The sequence below is a fragment of the Limanda limanda genome, chromosome 6, assembly GCF_963576545.1.
Source record: "Limanda limanda chromosome 6, fLimLim1.1, whole genome shotgun sequence".
Classification (NCBI taxonomy): domain Eukaryota; kingdom Metazoa; phylum Chordata; class Actinopteri; order Pleuronectiformes; family Pleuronectidae; genus Limanda; species Limanda limanda.
This window is the reverse complement of record NC_083641.1, coordinates 29927340-29946054: the sequence shown is the minus strand read 5'-3', so window position 1 is coordinate 29946054 and position 18715 is coordinate 29927340. Positions and strand designations below refer to the sequence as shown.

General features: G+C 44.5%; 1 protein-coding gene across 1 annotated transcript in view; it reads right to left on the bottom strand.

Moving 5' to 3' along the window:
• Positions 1 to 5353: 5353 nt before the first annotated feature.
• Positions 5354 to 18715, bottom strand: part of timm50 (translocase of inner mitochondrial membrane 50 homolog (S. cerevisiae)) — a 30613-nt gene continuing 17251 nt past the window's right edge. The window contains exons 5-11 of the mRNA XM_061072698.1: positions 13234 to 13292; positions 12576 to 12695; positions 11179 to 11283; positions 10622 to 10720; positions 7355 to 7511; positions 7007 to 7113; positions 5354 to 6890 (exon numbers count right to left, since the gene is read on the bottom strand). Of these exons, the coding sequence (XP_060928681.1) occupies positions 6792 to 6890; positions 7007 to 7113; positions 7355 to 7511; positions 10622 to 10720; positions 11179 to 11283; positions 12576 to 12695; positions 13234 to 13292 (746 nt within the window). The 3' untranslated portion in view covers positions 5354 to 6791. The remainder of the gene's footprint in view (positions 6891 to 7006; positions 7114 to 7354; positions 7512 to 10621; positions 10721 to 11178; positions 11284 to 12575; positions 12696 to 13233; positions 13293 to 18715) is intronic.

Below are 18715 nucleotides of genomic sequence, written 5' to 3'. Positions count from 1 at the left end.
TGAGGACAAAAGGTGTGAGGGGGGGGGGCAGGGGGGGGTGATCCACACTCCGAGGTGACGCTGTGTGGGGGGGGCGGGTCTCCTCCTCCTCTCCTCCTCCTCTGAGAGGATAGAGATAGATAGACATAGAACCCCCCCCCCCCCTCATCTGGACTCTGGGCAGAAAATGCATCTTGATAAGAATCCACGCGCACGCGCACCTGCACAAGTAGCGTGCACGTGGGGGGGGGGGGGATCGATCGGCAGATGCTCAGATCGAACACGCGCATATTGTCCCGCGTGCACGCGACCCGGGAGCTCTCAGGGGACAAAGCGCGTGGTGAGCAGGTACACGGACACACACACAGAGACACACACACACAGAGAGACACATACATACAGGCACACACACACACACACAGACTTACACACACACGCACACACACACACAGACACACATACATACAGGCACACACACACACACACAGAGACACACAGAGACACAGGGACACAAGTACACACACACACAGACTTACACACACACGCACACACACATAGGCACACAAACACACACACGGACACACAAACACACACACACACAGACACACATACAGACACAGAGACACACACACACACACACACACACATAGACACACAGAGACAGACACACAACACACACGTCTGGATACAAACACTGGGACAATGAGCTTGTTATGTGTGTGTGTCTGTGTGTGTGAGTGCAGATGAAGCGTGCCGTGGGCGTGGCTTGTATGGGGGGGGGGGCACGCGCTGTCCTCATTACAAGGACAATAGAGGGGGGGGGGGTCGCGAGCCTCAAACATATAAATAAATAAATAACACAACCCCCCCCACCCCCCCCCCACGCACACACACGCTTTACCTGTGACGTGTCACGTGACTCGGTTGCATCATCACAGTTTAATAAAACTTTATTAAACTGAAGGAAACAGACAGATGTTACACAGATGTTTGTGTGTCTTTGTGTGTGTCTCTGCCTCTGTGTTTTAGTGTTCCTGTGTGTGTGCGTGTCTGTGTGTGTGTCTTAGTGTGTGTTCATTGTGTGTCCTGCAGTTTGTTCCCTGTTAGAACTTCTGACAGACAAATGGTTGATGCTCCTCAGAGCTGCAGAGTTCCCAGGTTCACACCTCCAGAGCTGAGTGTGTGTCTGTGTGTGTGCGTGTGTGTGTCTCTGTGAATGTGTGTGCGTGTGTGTGTGTGTTGTGAATGTGTGTGTGTGCAGATGAATGAGGACTCTTTCACAGCTTGTTTGGTACAGAGCCTGAGATTCTTCAGTTTGAACCTAAATTATGCTGGATCCGGATCCTGATGGTGGATCCAGATCCTGGTGGTGGATCCAGATCCTGATGGTGGATCCAGATCCTGGTGCTGGATCCAGATCCTGGTGCTGGATCCAGATCCTGGTGGTGGATCCAGATCCTGGTGGAGGATCCAGATCCTGGTGGTGGATCCAGATCCAGGTGGTGGATCCAGATCCTGGTGCTGGATCCAGATCCTGATGGTGGATCCAGATCCTGGTGCTGGATCCAGATCCTGGTGGTGTCAGCTGATGGAGGACTATGATCAACATGTCTCTTCACATCTTCTTCCATCAGGAACTCCTCAGTTCATCTGCTCCTTCATCTCCATCAGACTTGTAGATAAACATGAAGTTACAAACTGGTTCTTCTCATGTAGTGAATCCTGTTGTTGTGTTGTTGTGTTGTTGTGTTGTTGTGTTGATGTGTTCAGGTCCATCAGCATGTGTGTGTCCTGGGAGAAGATCCTCACATGGGACAGATATCAGGTGTGAAAGGTTCCTCAGACCAACATCTAGTCCAGAAGAGGAGAGAACCGTTACCAGCAGCTTGACTCTGGATTTACAGATTATCACGTTTGTAATTATGTTTCATAAAACAGGCACACACACACACACACACACACACACACACACACACACACACACACACACACACACACACACACACACACACATCCCCGCAGGGTTTTTTGGCACGTGTTCTTCTGTCCGTTGAGAGAGACAGAGTGTGTGTGTGTGTATTTGTTTGTGTGTGTTTGTGTGTGTGTGTGGGAGGTCCTCTTTTCACCTGTTGTGTTGTTGTGTTGATGTGTTGTGTTGTGTTGTGATGTGTTGTGTTGTGATGTGTTGTGTTGATGTGGTGTGTTGTGATGTGTTGTGATGTGTTGTGATGTGTTGTGATGTGTTGTTGTGTTGATGTGTTCTGTTGTGTTGTGATGTGTTATGGTGTGTTGTGGTGTGATGTCTTGTGGTGTGTTGTGTTGTTGTGTTGTGTTGTTGTGTTGATGTGTTGTGTTGTTGTGTTGTGTTGTGTTGTGATGTGTTGTGGTGTGTTATGTTGTGATGTGTTGTGTTGTGATGTGTTGTGTTGTGATGTGTTCTGTTGTGTTGTGGTGTGTTGTGTTGTTGTGTCGTGTTGTTGTGTTGATGTTTTGTGTTGTTTTGTGATGTGTTGTGGTGTGTTGTGTAGTGATGTGTTGCGTTGTGTTGTGATGTGAGTCACATGTTGCTGGTCGGTATAAGCCCCGCCCCCTCCTCTCACTCATGTCTTCAGATGTTGAATCACTTTCTGAATCTTCTCCTCACGTCGTGCTCCAGATGAAGGTTTGATTTTATTATTATTTATTTATAATCTGATAATGTAATGTAACTAATGTAATGTAATGTAACTAATTTAATGTAATGTAATGATCTGTGAGAAGAGGATTTCAAAGACTGTGAAACTACAAACAGAAGCTTTTCTTTCTTAATCCTTCAGGAGATAAAATCCTCTTCATCTCTTTTGAAGTTTCAATCTGGAAACTTTCTCTTCAGAGTTTCACTCTCTGGAGAAGTTCCTCAGACTGAAGCTTCACCAGAGGAACCCAGGAACCGGCCTCGTCTCTGCTCTGGTTCCAGCACTCACTTCACGAGCTCCTAGTAAACTTTTATGGTCTTTAATATTTTATTATTCACAGTTTGGCACAAATCTTTATGGTGTTTTCACTTGACTCTCTTTTTATTCTGCTCTGGATTCGTAAGTGTTCTGTTTTTACACATTTATTCTTTCAGTGGAGGTAATCGGTTTTTATTTTGCCCCTAATGAAAACCCAGAGGGGGTGTGAGAGCAGGTCAGCGCCCCCTGTGGTGAGCGGGAGCATGACGTCAGCGAGCTGCACATTGAAAATGCTGAAATAATCCAAACTCATAAAAAGACTTCAGTGTAGAGACGATGAGATTCAATGAGTCGAGGTGAAGCTGAAACAAACGTACGAATCTAGAGTCATATCCATGAGACTCAGTCAATATCACTCTTCTAAATTAAAATTATAAATATGATTTCTGACTTTAGTCAAAATTACGACTTGAAATCGCGAAATTTGACATAAAAATTCTGACATTTTATGAGATTTTAAGACAAAATTTAGACCAACATCAGATTCACGTTGTCAAATTGGAGAAGTTTAAAGACTTTATTCTAAAAGACGAGTTCGGGTCCAGGATACTGAAATTAGATTTTGGCTCAATGTAAATTGAAATAGATTAAAACTTTGGTTCATTAAGTAAAAACAATTCAATCTAACTCAAGAATTGTGAAATTAAAATTCGTACCTAGATAATTAGACATTTTGAATTGAATCGACATTTTTAATACAAAGGTTCAAAGTGATAACTAATTAAATGTCAAATCTATTGTTTTTTAATGAATTATATTCATTAATATTGATGCATCAGTTATATAAAAGAACATAGAACAGATTTTCGGTAATTTTTTTTATTTGATTCAAGTTTTTTCCCCAATAGGACGTTCGCTGTCAAAATTTTTGATTTGTGAGAGGATCCAGAGAAGGTTCCTGGTTCCCATCACTCGCTCTGGAGTGGGACCAGTTACCGGCTCAGAGCCAGGAGGACCCGGGACCCAGGACCCAGGACCCAGGACCCGAGACCTGTCCGAGGAGGTAATGGTCCCGACACCTTCTCCAGATTAAAACCTGTCTGCTGCTGAAGCCGGGAGGAGAGAAGACAAACAGATTTACAGGCTGGAGGCTCCGCAGGGTTCCTGCTTTAAACCCAAGAATGTGAGGATTCCTGAGGTGGACTCGGGTTTCAGATCCGTCTCATGTACGTTGTCCTGAAGACAGACGGGACAGCAGGAGGACACATGTCCCCTCTCAGCTGCAGCAGGACAGAGGAACTTTATTACACTGTCTCCTGCACTGTGTACCTGTACAACACTCCGCTCCATATACACTCACTTCACATCATATGTGATATGTGTTAATATAAACCATATTGATATTATATATCATTTTATACAATAATATTGTCTTTTGCACACTCTGTCTACATATTCTTACACTCATAGTATATTAAATTACCTATTGTATAGTCAAATACTTGTATTTATACCTCTACTATATATCATATATTATATCATACTCTCTGTATATTCTTTGTATACATAAGTCTATATACACATATTTATACATGTGTACATGTTATAATTACTATTATTATATCACTATTACTATTATTATATATACTGTTGCTGCCATTATTACTATATACTGCTATTATATTGGTATAATTACTATCATATATAAATATATATTATGTTATATTATATACTATATATACTGTACTATTTTTTTTTTTCTTGCCACTGCACCTTATTTATCTTGTGTTTCTGTTTTTATTCTTTCTACCTCAATATTTTTTATTTTATTGTATTCAAATATACCGGCTGCTATGACGACTTAATTTCGCTTCGGGGATGAATAAAGTAATCTATCTATCCATCTATCCATCTATCCATCTATCCATCTATCCATCAATCTATCTATCTATCTATCTATCTGTCTGTCTATCTATCTATCCATCCATCTATCTATCCATCTATCCATCTATCCATCTATCCATCTATCCATCTATCCATCTATCCATCTATCCATCTATCCATCTATCCATCAATCTATCTATCTATCTATCTATCTATCTATCTATCTATCTATCTATCCATCTATCCATCAATCCATCTATCTATCTATCTATCTATCTTAAGTTTAAATAAGGAACCAGTTAAAATCAAACAGGCTCAAGTAATCGATTACTCAACAGAAATCAGAGTAGATCATTTACCCGCGTGTTAAAATTGGGATTTCCTGAACTTTATTTTAGATTTATTTTTTAAATAGCTCGAGGGAAAAACAAATTTAAAATCCGAAAGAAATGAGAATAAATCCACAGATTTAAAGAGAAACTGTATAAAAACATTTCTATTAAACGTGAAGAGAACACGTTTCGAAAAACAAACATTAAACTCAAGAATCCACAAAGTCACGATTTCATTTCTTTATTTTATCACGAATCTTCGACAAACACATGAAACAGAACCGCAGCCGAGCCCGTCGTCATGGTAACCGAGCTCAGTCCCCGCTCTCTGATTGGTCGTTCACTCCGGACACATCGCAGGTCACAGAGAGAATCTTAAAAACGTCTCCGTCCACATCCAGATGTTTTATTACTCGCTGTTGCTATGGTAACGCCGGGCGTCCAGTTTTCCAGCCGTTAGATCAAAGACTCGAGTAAAGATTGAAAACTCCGGTTTTGTGTTTGTGTGAGTTTTGTAAACGATGATGCAAACGTTCTCCTGATTGGCTCCTCTCCTGTCACATGACCCGGTTTTACTGAACATCGACAAAGACACGCCTTGTTTCACCGCTCGCTGCGACCAATCACAGCCCTGACCCGGGACACCAGGCCGCCTCCCACCGCTTTGTGTGAGTTAACAAACAATGAGAATCGTGTGACGTGAGGCAGGTTGTGTATTTACTTCTACGAGCGTTGTTTCCCGTTTACGTCACATGACCAGTGGGCGTGAACGGTCACGTGATGTCACAGGTGCGTCAGCGATGATTTCTGATCCGGAGCGAAACTCTCGTCTGGATGAAGATCTGGAGTTTCATCTTTTTAAGTTTGACCCAAACGCTCACTGTGGATTAATCCGCCGCTGGAAATAGTTCCGGCTGCGCCCGACCGACAGCGAGCGCCTGGTGGCGTCCGGATGAACCCGGTTAGCGAGCTGGTTCTAACGTCTTCAGGAGGAACCGATGACCCGACGCCGCTGGTCATGAGGAATAAAACCAAACGTTTGGAGAACGGTAGAAATGAAAAGTTCTTCTCCTCCAGCGTTCCTCCTGCCGTCGGCTCAGCTGCGGTTCCACAGGTCCACACGCCGAACCAAGCTCCGCCCACACCGCCGCCGGGAGCTCCGCCCACCGACACAGGGAATCAACGCTTTCAGAGAACTATGTGTTACGTACATTTATTATTCTAGAAGCAATATTCATGGTTTGAAGAAAGTCTGAGGAACAGAGAATAACACAAACGATTGTGATGTCACTTCCTGTGAGCGGCGGCGCCGACCACAGCGGGCGTGGCCAGAGCAGTGCTGATCTCAGATCTGCCTCCGACCAACTAAAGTTTCAACAGGACCTGGAGCTTCGGGGCCTGAGATGCATCAGCCGACGCCACGATGACCACCGGGGGGGGGGCGCCACTGATGCCCCGCCTCCAAGAAAAAAATAAAAATAATAATCGCCTCTCATTGGTGCACGCCACGGCCAATGTCCTGGCTCCGTTCCAGCACCGCAGACACGCGGAGGTCACCCAGCTGCAGCCCGCAGACCCCCCCGCCTCCTGTCCTCCGGCCCCTCCCCTCCACGCTGGCAGAGAGCCGGACTGCGATTGGTGCGAGTGTGAGAGGGGGCGGGGCTCACTGCTGCTTGGAGCGCCAGAACCGGGAAGCGATGGAGCCGAGAGAGAGTCCCTGCTTCTTCTGCTGGGAGAGCTCGGCCAGGCGCTGCTCCTCCTCCTGACACACACACACACACACACACACACACAGACACACACAGACCAATCAGATCACACGCATCAGACAACATGGCCGACAGCCCGAGGCGGCGTGCGTTCCATTGCTCCTCCCACCTGCGCCAGCTGAGCCTGTCTGCGTTTGAAGGCCTCGATGGGGTCGTCCTCCAGGGCGTAGTTCTCCAGCACCGAGCGCACGTCGTCCACGCCGCTCAGAGCGATGGCTGCGGGGGGGGGGGGGAGACCAGGAAGTCGTTTAGTAAGAGTTGTGTGGAAGGATGGTGTGTGTGTGTGTGTGTGTGTCAGTGTGTGTGTTTGTGTGTCGAGCGGGGGTTCGGCTAAACAGACTCAAGCTACATTCACACTTTGAAAATGTTTCAACGTTTCTAATCCAACCAGTTCATCGTAGAACTGTAAAGTCCGACGGCGAGGACGTGTCCCTGAACGCCCCGCGGTGCGACTCACTCTTGAGGAAGTTGGCGAGGTCGTAGAGCGTCCGATCCTCCGAGTTGCCGTCCCACTTCTTCAGCGCCATGCCGTTGAAGGGCTGCAGGCTGAACGCCTCCCGCTTGCAGTCGACCACGATCACCTTGCTGGTGTCGCGGTTCAGACACGACACGTCCTGAGGAAACAACACAACAACAACACAAACGTGTGAGTCACGGCCGGGAACACAAAAATCACGTACACACACTTTGTGGTTTTAATGGTTCGCTCGTTTCACAACACCGGCCGCTCGGAGCAAATTAACAACTTCATTAAAATAATCCTTAATATTCACTCAGATTAAAACACACTTTCCCTGCTCGTCCCAGCTGGGGGACATTAGTGTGTGTGTGTCTGTGTGTGTGAGACAGATGGAGAGGGACGCTCCTCGTTGTCTCTATCAGCAGCTCATCTGGTGCCCTGCCCCCCCCCCAAACCTGTGTGTGTCTCTGTGTGTGTGTGTGTGTGTGTGTGTAAACCCCAGTGGACACATTTGTCCTCCTCACAGCCAGTGAATGAAAGACATCTGTCTTCCTTCAGATGTGTTGAATAAAACTTCAACCTAAACTGGGTCCTGGCGTGTGAATCATATCTTTATTAATATTAATATCTAGTTTGAACAGAATTATCAAAGTGTTTTCATGTTTTTTTAAGAAGAAGTTTGGGGGAAATTCTTTATATTATAATTAGAGCTGGGCAAGTTAACTCGTTTCAATCGAGTTAACTCAAGTGATGAGTTAACTCGATTAATTATTTTATCTCGCATTAACTCAGGTTTGATTATTTATTGTTTTATTGTGAAAGTCAGGCTTTTATTTTGTGAAAGTCTGTTGCTGACTGCTGCAGAACAGGAAAAAAGTAAATAATTGGCGGATAAACAATCGAGTTAACTCATCACTTGAGTTAACTCGATTAATTATTTTATCTCGCATTAACTCAGGTTTGATTATTTATTGTTTTATTGTGAAAGTCAGGCTTTTATTTTTAAAGAAAATAATTGGCGGATAAACAATCGAGTTAACTCATCACTTGAGTTAACTCGATTGAAACGAGTTAACTTGCCCAGCCCTAATTATAACATCTAATTTCTATTTCGACTTAGCTCAACATCAACTTTAACGTAAAATGACTTAAGTTAAAAAAAGACATTCATATAAAAACAAGTAAATTAATAAATCTTCCCTTTAATTATTTATTTTATTTTATTTATTTATTTATTTATTTTTATATTTGGTTGTTTTTTCGTGTTTATAGGTTTGTTATGGGTGCTGGGGATGGGAATGTGGGAGGGATAAAAAGATGGGAAAAAATGTAAGATGGAAGTATTCCCTGTTATATTGTATCTCGTGAAACTACTTCCAATAAACAAAAATATAAAAAAAAAAAAAAAAAATTAATAAATCTTCTGATCCATATGATAGATCTTCTCTGATTGTATATTAGATTAAATAAGACAGATCTGTCTCCTGACGTTCAGACTCGAGGCCGAGGAGGAAACCAACCGACAGCAGGACGGAGCGTAAACAACAAAGTTTAAAGAAGACAGTTAATCCAACTGTTGTGTTGTCGTGTTGTGTTGTGTTGTGTTGTGTTTCTTGTGCCGGCAGCAGACAAACAATAAGACGTCTGATCCACGTCCCTCAGATGCAGGCCAGCAGACAATAGCTGGACGTGCTCAGGTTCTACCAGAGGGTGAGGAACTCATCGGGTTCAACTCAACATTTCATCTATGATGCATCGATGAGACATTTCTGGAAAAATATATTTCTATATATTTCCAGGTTGACGTCTTCGTCTTCCACGTGTCCGGCTCCTCTTCTTCATCCTGAGATGTTTGTGTTCTTCAGCTTCACGTCACGTGTTAGAAACCTCGTCCACACGTCCACTCGCTCACTGGGAAGCTTCAGGTCCTGCTGGTTCCTCACATGGACTCACAAGGACATTTTACAGAGTTTTTAGTTCCAGAAGTTCCAGAAAATGTCCAGAGACACTGACTCAGATACAGAACTTCCAGAACACGTGAACAACACGTGAGGAACACGTGAGGAACACGTCAGAGCTTCAGTTTGTGTCTGAAGGATCATTTGCTGCTTTCTGACTAACTGTGTTTTCTGGAGTTTTTGTGACACTGAACGAGAAACAACAGAAACAAAACTAAAACTAATTGTCTTCTGTCGACAGGAAAATCAGGAGACTTTTTAAAATGAGGTTTTCATTTAAATGTAAGTGTTTAAAATGACTCAACTATGAGTCAATTTATATTTATATATATATGTTTACTGTGCATTACAGGGGACTTTTGTGTGTTTCTATTACAACCACACACGGCAGGAAAAGCACATCGTCAGACGCCACATGAAGATGAATCTTAATTTGATATTTAATAACTTTCTCTGGACATATGCAGCGTTTCTCCCTCGGCATGTGGAGCATTAATAACTCTCTCTGAGCATCTGTTGCTTCTGTCTGGAGATCTGAGATGAGACCAGTTTCTGGGAAGTAGGTTAACCTGCTCCTCACCCACAACACGGAGAGAGAGAGAGAGAGAGGGAGAGAGAGAGAGAGGGAGGGAGAGACGACAGTTGGAGGGAGACAGAAGGGGGGGGGGGGTGACGGAGGAAGAAGGAAAAGAAAGGAGGGGGGGGAGGGAAGGAAGGACAGGGGAGGTGGGATAAGAGAGAGAGAGAGAGAGAGAGAGAGAGAGAGGAGGAGGAGGCAGAAGGTTAATGAGCGCTGAGAAGGAGACGGGGGAGGAGAGGGAGGGAGTGCAGGGGGGGGGCGTCTATTGTGGTGAGGGGGGGGGGGATCAATGGCGGCGGCAGAAGGCACGGGGGGGGTGCTAATGCTAACGTTAGCATTAGCCACTGTTTAATCATCAATCTGCCGCGTCTTAGCATCTGTGGCGGTTAGCATGCTAACCTCTCGTCCCAGCGAGCGACAGGAAACCAGACGGGATCACTTCCTGCTTCAGATGAGATCACTTCCTGCTTCAGACAGGAAACCACTTCACTCGCCACTGGTGTGAAACTGGTCACGTTAATAAGATGATTTTGTTTTAATATTCATATACAATTCCCAGATTTGTTTCTTCATGTGTCGCCGAAGGTTTTGTGTTTTTAATTCTAATTCTTCGCTCTTTATCGTTAACATAGGTGATTTGTGGTGAAAGCGCGCACACACACACACACACTCTCTCTCACACACGCAAACATACACACACACTCTCACAGACACACACACACGTACCTTGACATGATGTCCCTCCATGTAGTGTGTTGCATCTCTGAAGAGACGATACATCACGAAACCCTGAGGATCGATGCTGTCGATGAGGGGATACGCTGTCTGAACAACACACACACACACACACACAGACACACAAACAGACACACAAAAATGTCAACAGGCAAACACGTGAATTTTCATTTCAATTAAATTGTCTCTTTCTTACATTGTCCGTCTCGTCAACATCTGTTTGTTAAATAATCTGCAGATTCATCAATAAATAAAATCTTCAGCTGCTGTTGTGTGTTTGTGTGACGACTTGTTTACAGTCGTCTGAAACCCACAGACACACACACACACACACACACAGACAGACACACACACACAGTGAACCTGTTGTCTCGTCTGTGAACACACTGACTGTGTGTGGTTCTGTAAACAAGTCGTCACACAGACAGAGGACGGAGGGACGACTCGTTAGAGAGCAGCTTCACTGTCTCTAGCCCCTCCTCCTCAGGCAGCTCGCAGCTCGGGACAGGAAGTGAGGTCACGCCACAGGTCTGGTGAACGTCTCTCACCATGCCCGTCTCCGCCGTGAAGATCACGATCTCGTAGAGCGGCGCCAGCTGCTGGAAGAGGTAGTCGATGCCCGGACGTTTCTTAAACCGCCAGCCGGTCGCCAACTGGACACAGATCAGAACAAACCACTCAGGAGGTCAAACAGGAAGTGGTCAAACAGGAAGTGGTCAAACAGGAAGTGGTCAAACAGGAAGTGGTCATCGCCACGGGAACCAGGTTGAGATTTAACTCCTAAAGTCATGAAACATTGTTTATAAAGTTGTAGTTGAAACAAACAGTTTGGAGACGAAAGAAAGTGGCTCAACCTTCATGTGAGATGAACACTGTGTGTGTGAGTGTGTGTGTCTGTGTGTGTGTGTCTGTGTGTGTGTGTCTGTCTGTGTGTGTGTAACTGTAGCAGCTGAGCAGCCGTTGTGTCTTTACGGTTCGACGCTCAGGGGTCGCAGCCCTTTCCTCTCAGGTCGGCTCCTGTTTGCTGCTGCTCGAGTTAAACGCACACAACAGCCTGAGGGTTCGACCTGTGTGTGTGTGTGTGTGTGATGTGTGTGTGTGTGTGTGATGTGTGTGTGTGTGTGTATTCAGTTACACACAGATAATCTGCAGCCGCGATCGCAGCTATAAAAAGTTATAGACAGTTGAAGAAGTAGTTGTTTGTGTGTGGTCCGAGTGTGTGAAGTGTGCGATGAGCGGGATGAAAGCAGTGTGTGTGTGTGTGTGTGTGTGTGTGTGTGGTGTGTGTGTGTGTGTGTGTGTGTGTGTGACACAGAAAGGAAAGCGTACTTCTTTGTGTTTGTCTTCTTAAACAGGCAGCGGGAGTCGAGTTACGGCTGCTGCACACCTGTCAGGTAAGTCGCCAGAATGTGTGTGTGTGTGTGTGTGTCTGTCTGTGTGTGTGTGTGCGAGTGTGTAAGAGGGGAGAGTCAGTCAACAAGTCGACAGGTGTTGGGACACCCCCCCGACACACTCCACATCTTCCACCTGTCCCATAAAACCACTCACCCTTCACAACCTGAACACTTCATCCACTCACACACGTAACATTCTTCTGTTTCACTTTCTGAACTGACACACGACAACAACAACACAACACAACAACATGTCAGACTGCGTCACACGAGGACGAGCTGGACACATGACGGGGGACGGGGGGGTTTCATGGACAGGTTGTTGTGTAGTGGACGTCAACAAACAACACAACTTAAACTAGAGTTAACTAATCATTAATATTAGAGTCTCAGGCTTCTGTTGTCGATTCTGTCAAAGACAAATTATTAACGATACAAGTCGTGAGGTTTGTGTTGAGACTGAAGTGTCGTCCCCCCCCCCCGCCCCCCCGACACGTGTCTGTCCCTTCAGACACACAACCCGTGTCCCGGCTGAGAGAGAGGACACGTACCGACCACTCCGGGTGCAGCAGCACGTCGGTGAGCTCCAGCACCAGCGTGTAGGGGGGCTGGTAGTACGGCTCCTTCAGGGGGTCCGGCAGCAGCTTGGGGCTGGTGGGCTCGATGATCATCTGAACACACACACACAGGAACAAACACACACACACACATTATTAACCGTGAACATATTTCACAACCGGTCAGAGTCAGAGGAGGAAGTTTGCAGCTCAAATTGTGGAAGTTCCGTCTCCACGAGGGAAAATCCAGTTTGCAAACTCCGGTTTCTAAAAGCAGATTCTCAATCAGCTCTTATTACTTCTTCTGTGAAACCCGAAAAGGAAGAGCGGATATTTAAATGGTCTGCATCACCGACTCAGAAACCACGGCTGCAACAGTTTCTACACTCAGAGGCGGAAAACTTCTGAGAAAAATCCAAATTTCAAATCTGGCTCCTTGTGACAGAATGGGTGAGTTATTCAGGAAGAGTCAAGTACCTGGAAACCACAGTTTCAACTGTTCACACCATCATCAGTACTTCTGGTAACTGAGTTGAAACCAAGAGGAAGAGTCAGAGGCTGAATTCAAACTAGGTTTTAGTTTTAGAACCGAAACGACCCAGATGTTTGTGTCTCAGGAACCAAGTTGTAGTCCAGGACTCACTCCACTGACCTGTCTGTAGTCCTCAAAGTACTTGAAGGTTCTTTTCAGCTGCTGCACGACGGGAGGATCTGAAGGAAACAAAAGAGAAGTTCAACTAACGCAAAGAGAAATATCTTCAGACCTTTCAGGGCCGTGAATAAACATCATCTGATTCCGTTTCATTCAGAATCAGAATCAGAAGTATTTTATTGCCAAGTACGTTCACACAGACAAGGAATTTGCTCTGGTTATTGATGCAAACAATGAACATAGAAACTGTTTACTTCTTATTAACTCACTTTTTACCAATATTTATACAAAGTAACATTTATTTTGACAAACATTTCTGAATAAAAATATATAAAAGTAAATATATATATAGTATAAAAAGTAAAAAGTGAAATGCTAAATGCAAAACAGTGAACAGTGTTATAGGGTTAGGGTACCTCTAACCCTATCCACTTATATGCAATGTAATGCAGTATAATATATATGATATAATGTGTTAATTTAACACATCCTAGAGGTGGGGGGGTGGAATAAAAGTCTGAGTCAGGTGGGGGGGGGTCCCCGGCCTTGTTGATAAGGCCGTTCACACGTTCACTCATGTTTTCAAACCTGAAAACTACAAATATGATCTGAAACCAAAGTGAATCATGTCCTAAAGAACTACAAGTGGAACCCCTGAGGTCATTGAGCTGAGTCACATGACCCCGAGGCTGGTTGGTTATTATCTGAGCCGTGATCAGAGGCGTCTGAGCTGATCAATGAGGGCGGGGCCCAACCCGCTGATGACCACGCTGATAAGCCAGCGAGCGGCGTGTTGCTAATGACGACTCCTCCGGCTGTCAACGTGCTGATGACTAATAACCATAAAGACTTCGTTTCCCAGGGGGCCGCGGGCTCATTACTGAAAATGGCAGCAGAATAGCAAGAGACAAACACACCGGGCGCGTGCCTCTCTATCCCGCCGCCGCTAAACAAACGCTGAGGCTAGCACGCTCCGCTCCCCGGGGACTCAATCCCCCAGAGTTCATAGCAGCGTGCTGGAGCAGGAAGCAGGAGCCATCTGCCGGCGTCCTGCTGTGACGGGCGCATTCACTTTCACATGGGGGGGGGGGGGTTATACTGTATGCATGTGTTTTCACAGGAGGGGGGGGGGGTGTTCTATGTAAAAAAGATGGAGGATGAATTGAAGGGTTTGAATAAAGAATCACACTCTGCTTGTTGTCGTCAGTGTGTTAATGTTTGTGTTGTTCACAAGCTCGAAAACTGTGGTGAGATATCAGTTTATTTTGGTAATTTTATGTAAAATTTTGAATTTCTACAACAACAAAATATCCCTTTTTGTTTTCTTTGAATCCAACACAATACATTTTATAAAGTTGCTTGCTATACATAAATTAAAACCTGTCAATTTACTGAAAAAAAAAAAAACATGTTCAGATTTTTACTAAAAAATGTTCTTCTGTTGATCTATATTTACATGTGTTCATCTGTCTTTAGTTGTTTTTAATGTATAATATAAATATAAACATCTGTTTGAGGAGAATTCTTACACACACACGAGAATGTGTGTGTGTCTCCTGTAATGTGTGTGTGTGTGGTTAGTGTAATGTGTGGCTGAGCAGTAAACGACTCTATAAACACACACCTGTGACGGCATGACATCACCAGCGCCAAACAAACCAGAACAACAGGAACCCACAAAGAAGAGAAAGCCTGGGGGGGGGGGGTGCTCAGACACGTCCTGGCACATCACATTCACCTTCACTCGTTCATTCAGGTTTATTGTTATTAATACAAACACGTCACTGTGGACCTGCAGCTCAGAGAAATCATGTCGGTGTGAATCGTCCAAACGACCTGAACGTCCTCAGAGTCAAACAGCTGCTGCACTAAAGTTACTATAACTTCTAATAACCTCCGATAACCTCTAATAACCTCCAAAAACCTCCGATAACCTCCGATAACCTCCGATAACCTCCGATAACCTCCGATAACCTCCGATAACCTCCGATAACCCCTCAAAACCTCCGATAACCTCCGATAACCTCCGATAACCTCCGATAACCTCCGATAACCTCCGATAACCTCCGATAACCCCCGATAACCCCCGATAACCCCCGATAACCTCCGATAACCTCCGGTAACCTCCAGTAACCTCCAATAACCTCCAATAACCTCCAAAAACCTCCAATAACCTCCAATAACCTCCAATAACCTCCAATAACCTCCAATAACCTCCAAAAACCTCCAATAACCTCCAATAACCTCCAATAACCTCCAATAACCTCCAATAACCTCCAATAACCTCCAATAACCTCTAATAACCTCTAATAACCTCTAATAACCTCCAATAACCTCCAATAACCCCCAATAACCTCCAATAACCTCCAATAACCTCCAAAAACCTCCAATAACCTCCAATAACTCCAAAAACCTCTAATAACCTCTAATAACCTCCAATAACCTCCAAAAACCTCTAATAACCTCCAATAACCTCCAATAATCTCCAATAATCTCCAATAACCTCCAAAAACCTCCAATAACCTCTAATAACCTCTTATAACCTCTAGTAACCTCTAATAACCTCTAATAACCGCTCATAACCTCCAATAACCTCCAATAACCTCTAATAACCTCTAATAACCTCTCATAACCTCTCATAACCTCCAATAACCTCCAATAACCTCTAATAACCTCTAATAACCTCTAATAACCTCTAATAACCCCTCATCACCTCCAAAAACCTCTAATAACCTCTAATAACCTCTTATAACCTCTAGTAACCGCTCATAACCTCCAATAACCGCTCATAACCTCCAATAACCTCCAATAACCTCTAATAACCTCTAATAACCTCTCATAACCTCCAATAACCTCCAATAACCTCTAATAACCTCTAATAACCTCTAATAACCTCTAATAACCCCTCATAACCTCCAAAAACCTCTAATAACCTCTTATAACCTCTAGTAACCGCTCATAACCTCCAATAACCTCTAATAACCTCCAATAACCTCCAATAACCTCTAATAACCTCTAATAACCGCTCCACCATTAACCCTCTGGAAGCCGACCACCTGACGCGACCTCTGACCCGATGCTGTAAACAGGATCCTCATATAAAATACAAACCAGAACTTTCATTCTGTTAGAACTGGAACTCGAAGGCCAACGTCTTCTACCTCAACACGATGTAAGATCATCATGATGTTTGTTCATATCTCAAAAGTGTGTTTTACGGGTTAATTTAGATAAATTGAAGTGAATTTTAGTTCTTTATAAATGTATTAAGGTTTATTGACCAACATAATAGATGACATCACAGGAAGGCCCAACACCCTTGTGGACCCTGGAGGAACATTCCTCCGGCACCGATCAGAGTGTGTTACATGTCGCTGGTTGTGTTACATGTCGCTGGCAGACGAGTGGTTGTGTCTTTTCGTTGCCGTGTGTTCTCCTGATGAAACTTTGCCAGGTTCATGTAGTAACTTTTATATAAAAGCAGGAGAGGCCAAGTGCTTTTATAAGAGGGGTTTTAACTACGCCCTTTAGCTGCTCTAAAATCCACAGTAAACTTCGGCCTCTCGGAGCTTTACTGCTTTATTTTATCATGTTAATCAACGGACTGCGGGGGGGGGGAGGAGGGGCGGCGCTGATGTAATGGAGAACAGAGGATGATGGGAAAAGGGAGGAGGAGGAGGAGGAGGAGGAATATCTGCTTAGCTTTAACTGGAAGGAAGTCTCTGACGTGTCTCCACTTCCTCCCAATATTAAGAAACTAATCAAAACTACTCTGAATACGAACGCTGTCCTCTGACGCTGATGTGAGGACACGATGGAGGGACGTCCCAACCAATCAGGAGTCAGCTGTCAATCATGCCCATTTTATATCATCAAATAACTAATTAAAGCCAAACTGATCAGAAACACTTGAACCAACATCAGTGAGATAAGAACTAAAGAACCTGAAACCAGAGAAACAAGTAACTAACATGTTCCTTGATTTTTCTGTTTGGTTCACGACTGATTTGCTCACACGGAGGAAGCCGCCAGCCACCAGGGGGCGATTGAGACGTTTTGGCTTCACTTGCACCTTTATTCGGAATCTGAGCAGCGAGTCGTATTTCATACACATCATAATATCTCAGCATCTGGAAGATGGGTCGTCATATAATATCGTGTTTCCCAGATGATGAACTCCATCAACTCTGGTGATCAGAGCCTTTCAGTGGTGATGCTCAAGTTATTTTAGACCCACAGACAGAGAGAGGAGGATCTGATGCTCTTTGGAAAACGTAATTCGAAAATAACTTAAAAATCATTCTCTGCAATTAAAAAAATCCAAACCAGGGACAAACTTTTGCCCCAGAATCCCGTCATCATGTTTGTTTGGATGTAAAATAACTGAAATTCCTGTTTTCCGTCCCGATGACTCTCTGTGAGTGAGGAAGAGGCCGCCTCCCCTTCTTTCTTCTCCTCTCTTGTTCCCCTCCTCTCATGTCCTCTCCCTGTCTAACGGTCGTCCTTTCATAGTCAAAGTCGTCTCTTTGTGTGAGAGGCCTTGCTCCGGAGAGCTGTCAGACCCGGCCTGTTTGTGTTTCCCTCTGAAACGGCCTGGGTGGGCCTGGGTGGGCCTGGGTGGGCCTGGGTGGGCCGAGGTGGGCCAAACAACCTCGGGCACTGACACTGATGTGTGACGGAGACGCACAACAAGCTGAGTTCTAGGGGTGGGAATTGGCAAAAATGTGACGATTCAATAGTATTGTGATTCTGCAAGTATTGCGATTCAATTCCACGATTTATTGCGATTCATGTCCCCAATATTATTCAAAGGCATTTCAAAAAATGAGGAAAATCAGACTGCTCACCTCACTTCAAATGTCACATTTAATTCTGTGAACAACATTGTCTTCTACACATTAACTGAAGTGCAAAAACTTTGTCCTTGAACATTCAGGACACAGGACCTTTGTAATTATCTTCTGAATAGGAGACCTCTCACATGAACACTGAGCTCAATCATATTAATAAGAATAACCTAGAGCTTCAATCAAATTGAGACCTGCAAGGTCATGACCCAAAATGTTAAATTCATTTGGGAATATTGGCATTTTTGTTCAGAAAAAGGAGTTGGTCAACATGCTCAGATGTTAAAGTTCCTCTGGAACGTTACTATATCTCCTGCAGTGGAGAACATCCTTTCCACATACACACTAGGTATCTGTTAAACTCTTTTTTTTTTTTTTTAAATATTGCGATACTTTGTGCTACAGTATCGATATAATCGCGATACTGAACAGAATCGATTTTTTCCCCCACCACTTCTGAGTTCATCTAGGCCGAGGTTAATATCACAGAGAGAGAGAGAGAGAGAGAGAGAACGAGAGCGAGAGCGAGAGCGAGAGAGACAGAGAGAGAGAGCGAGAGAGAGAGAGAGAGACCCGGCTCTGCTTCGGCTTTAAAGAGCGAACCAGCTGCTCGTAGCTGCAGGAAACCACCAGGA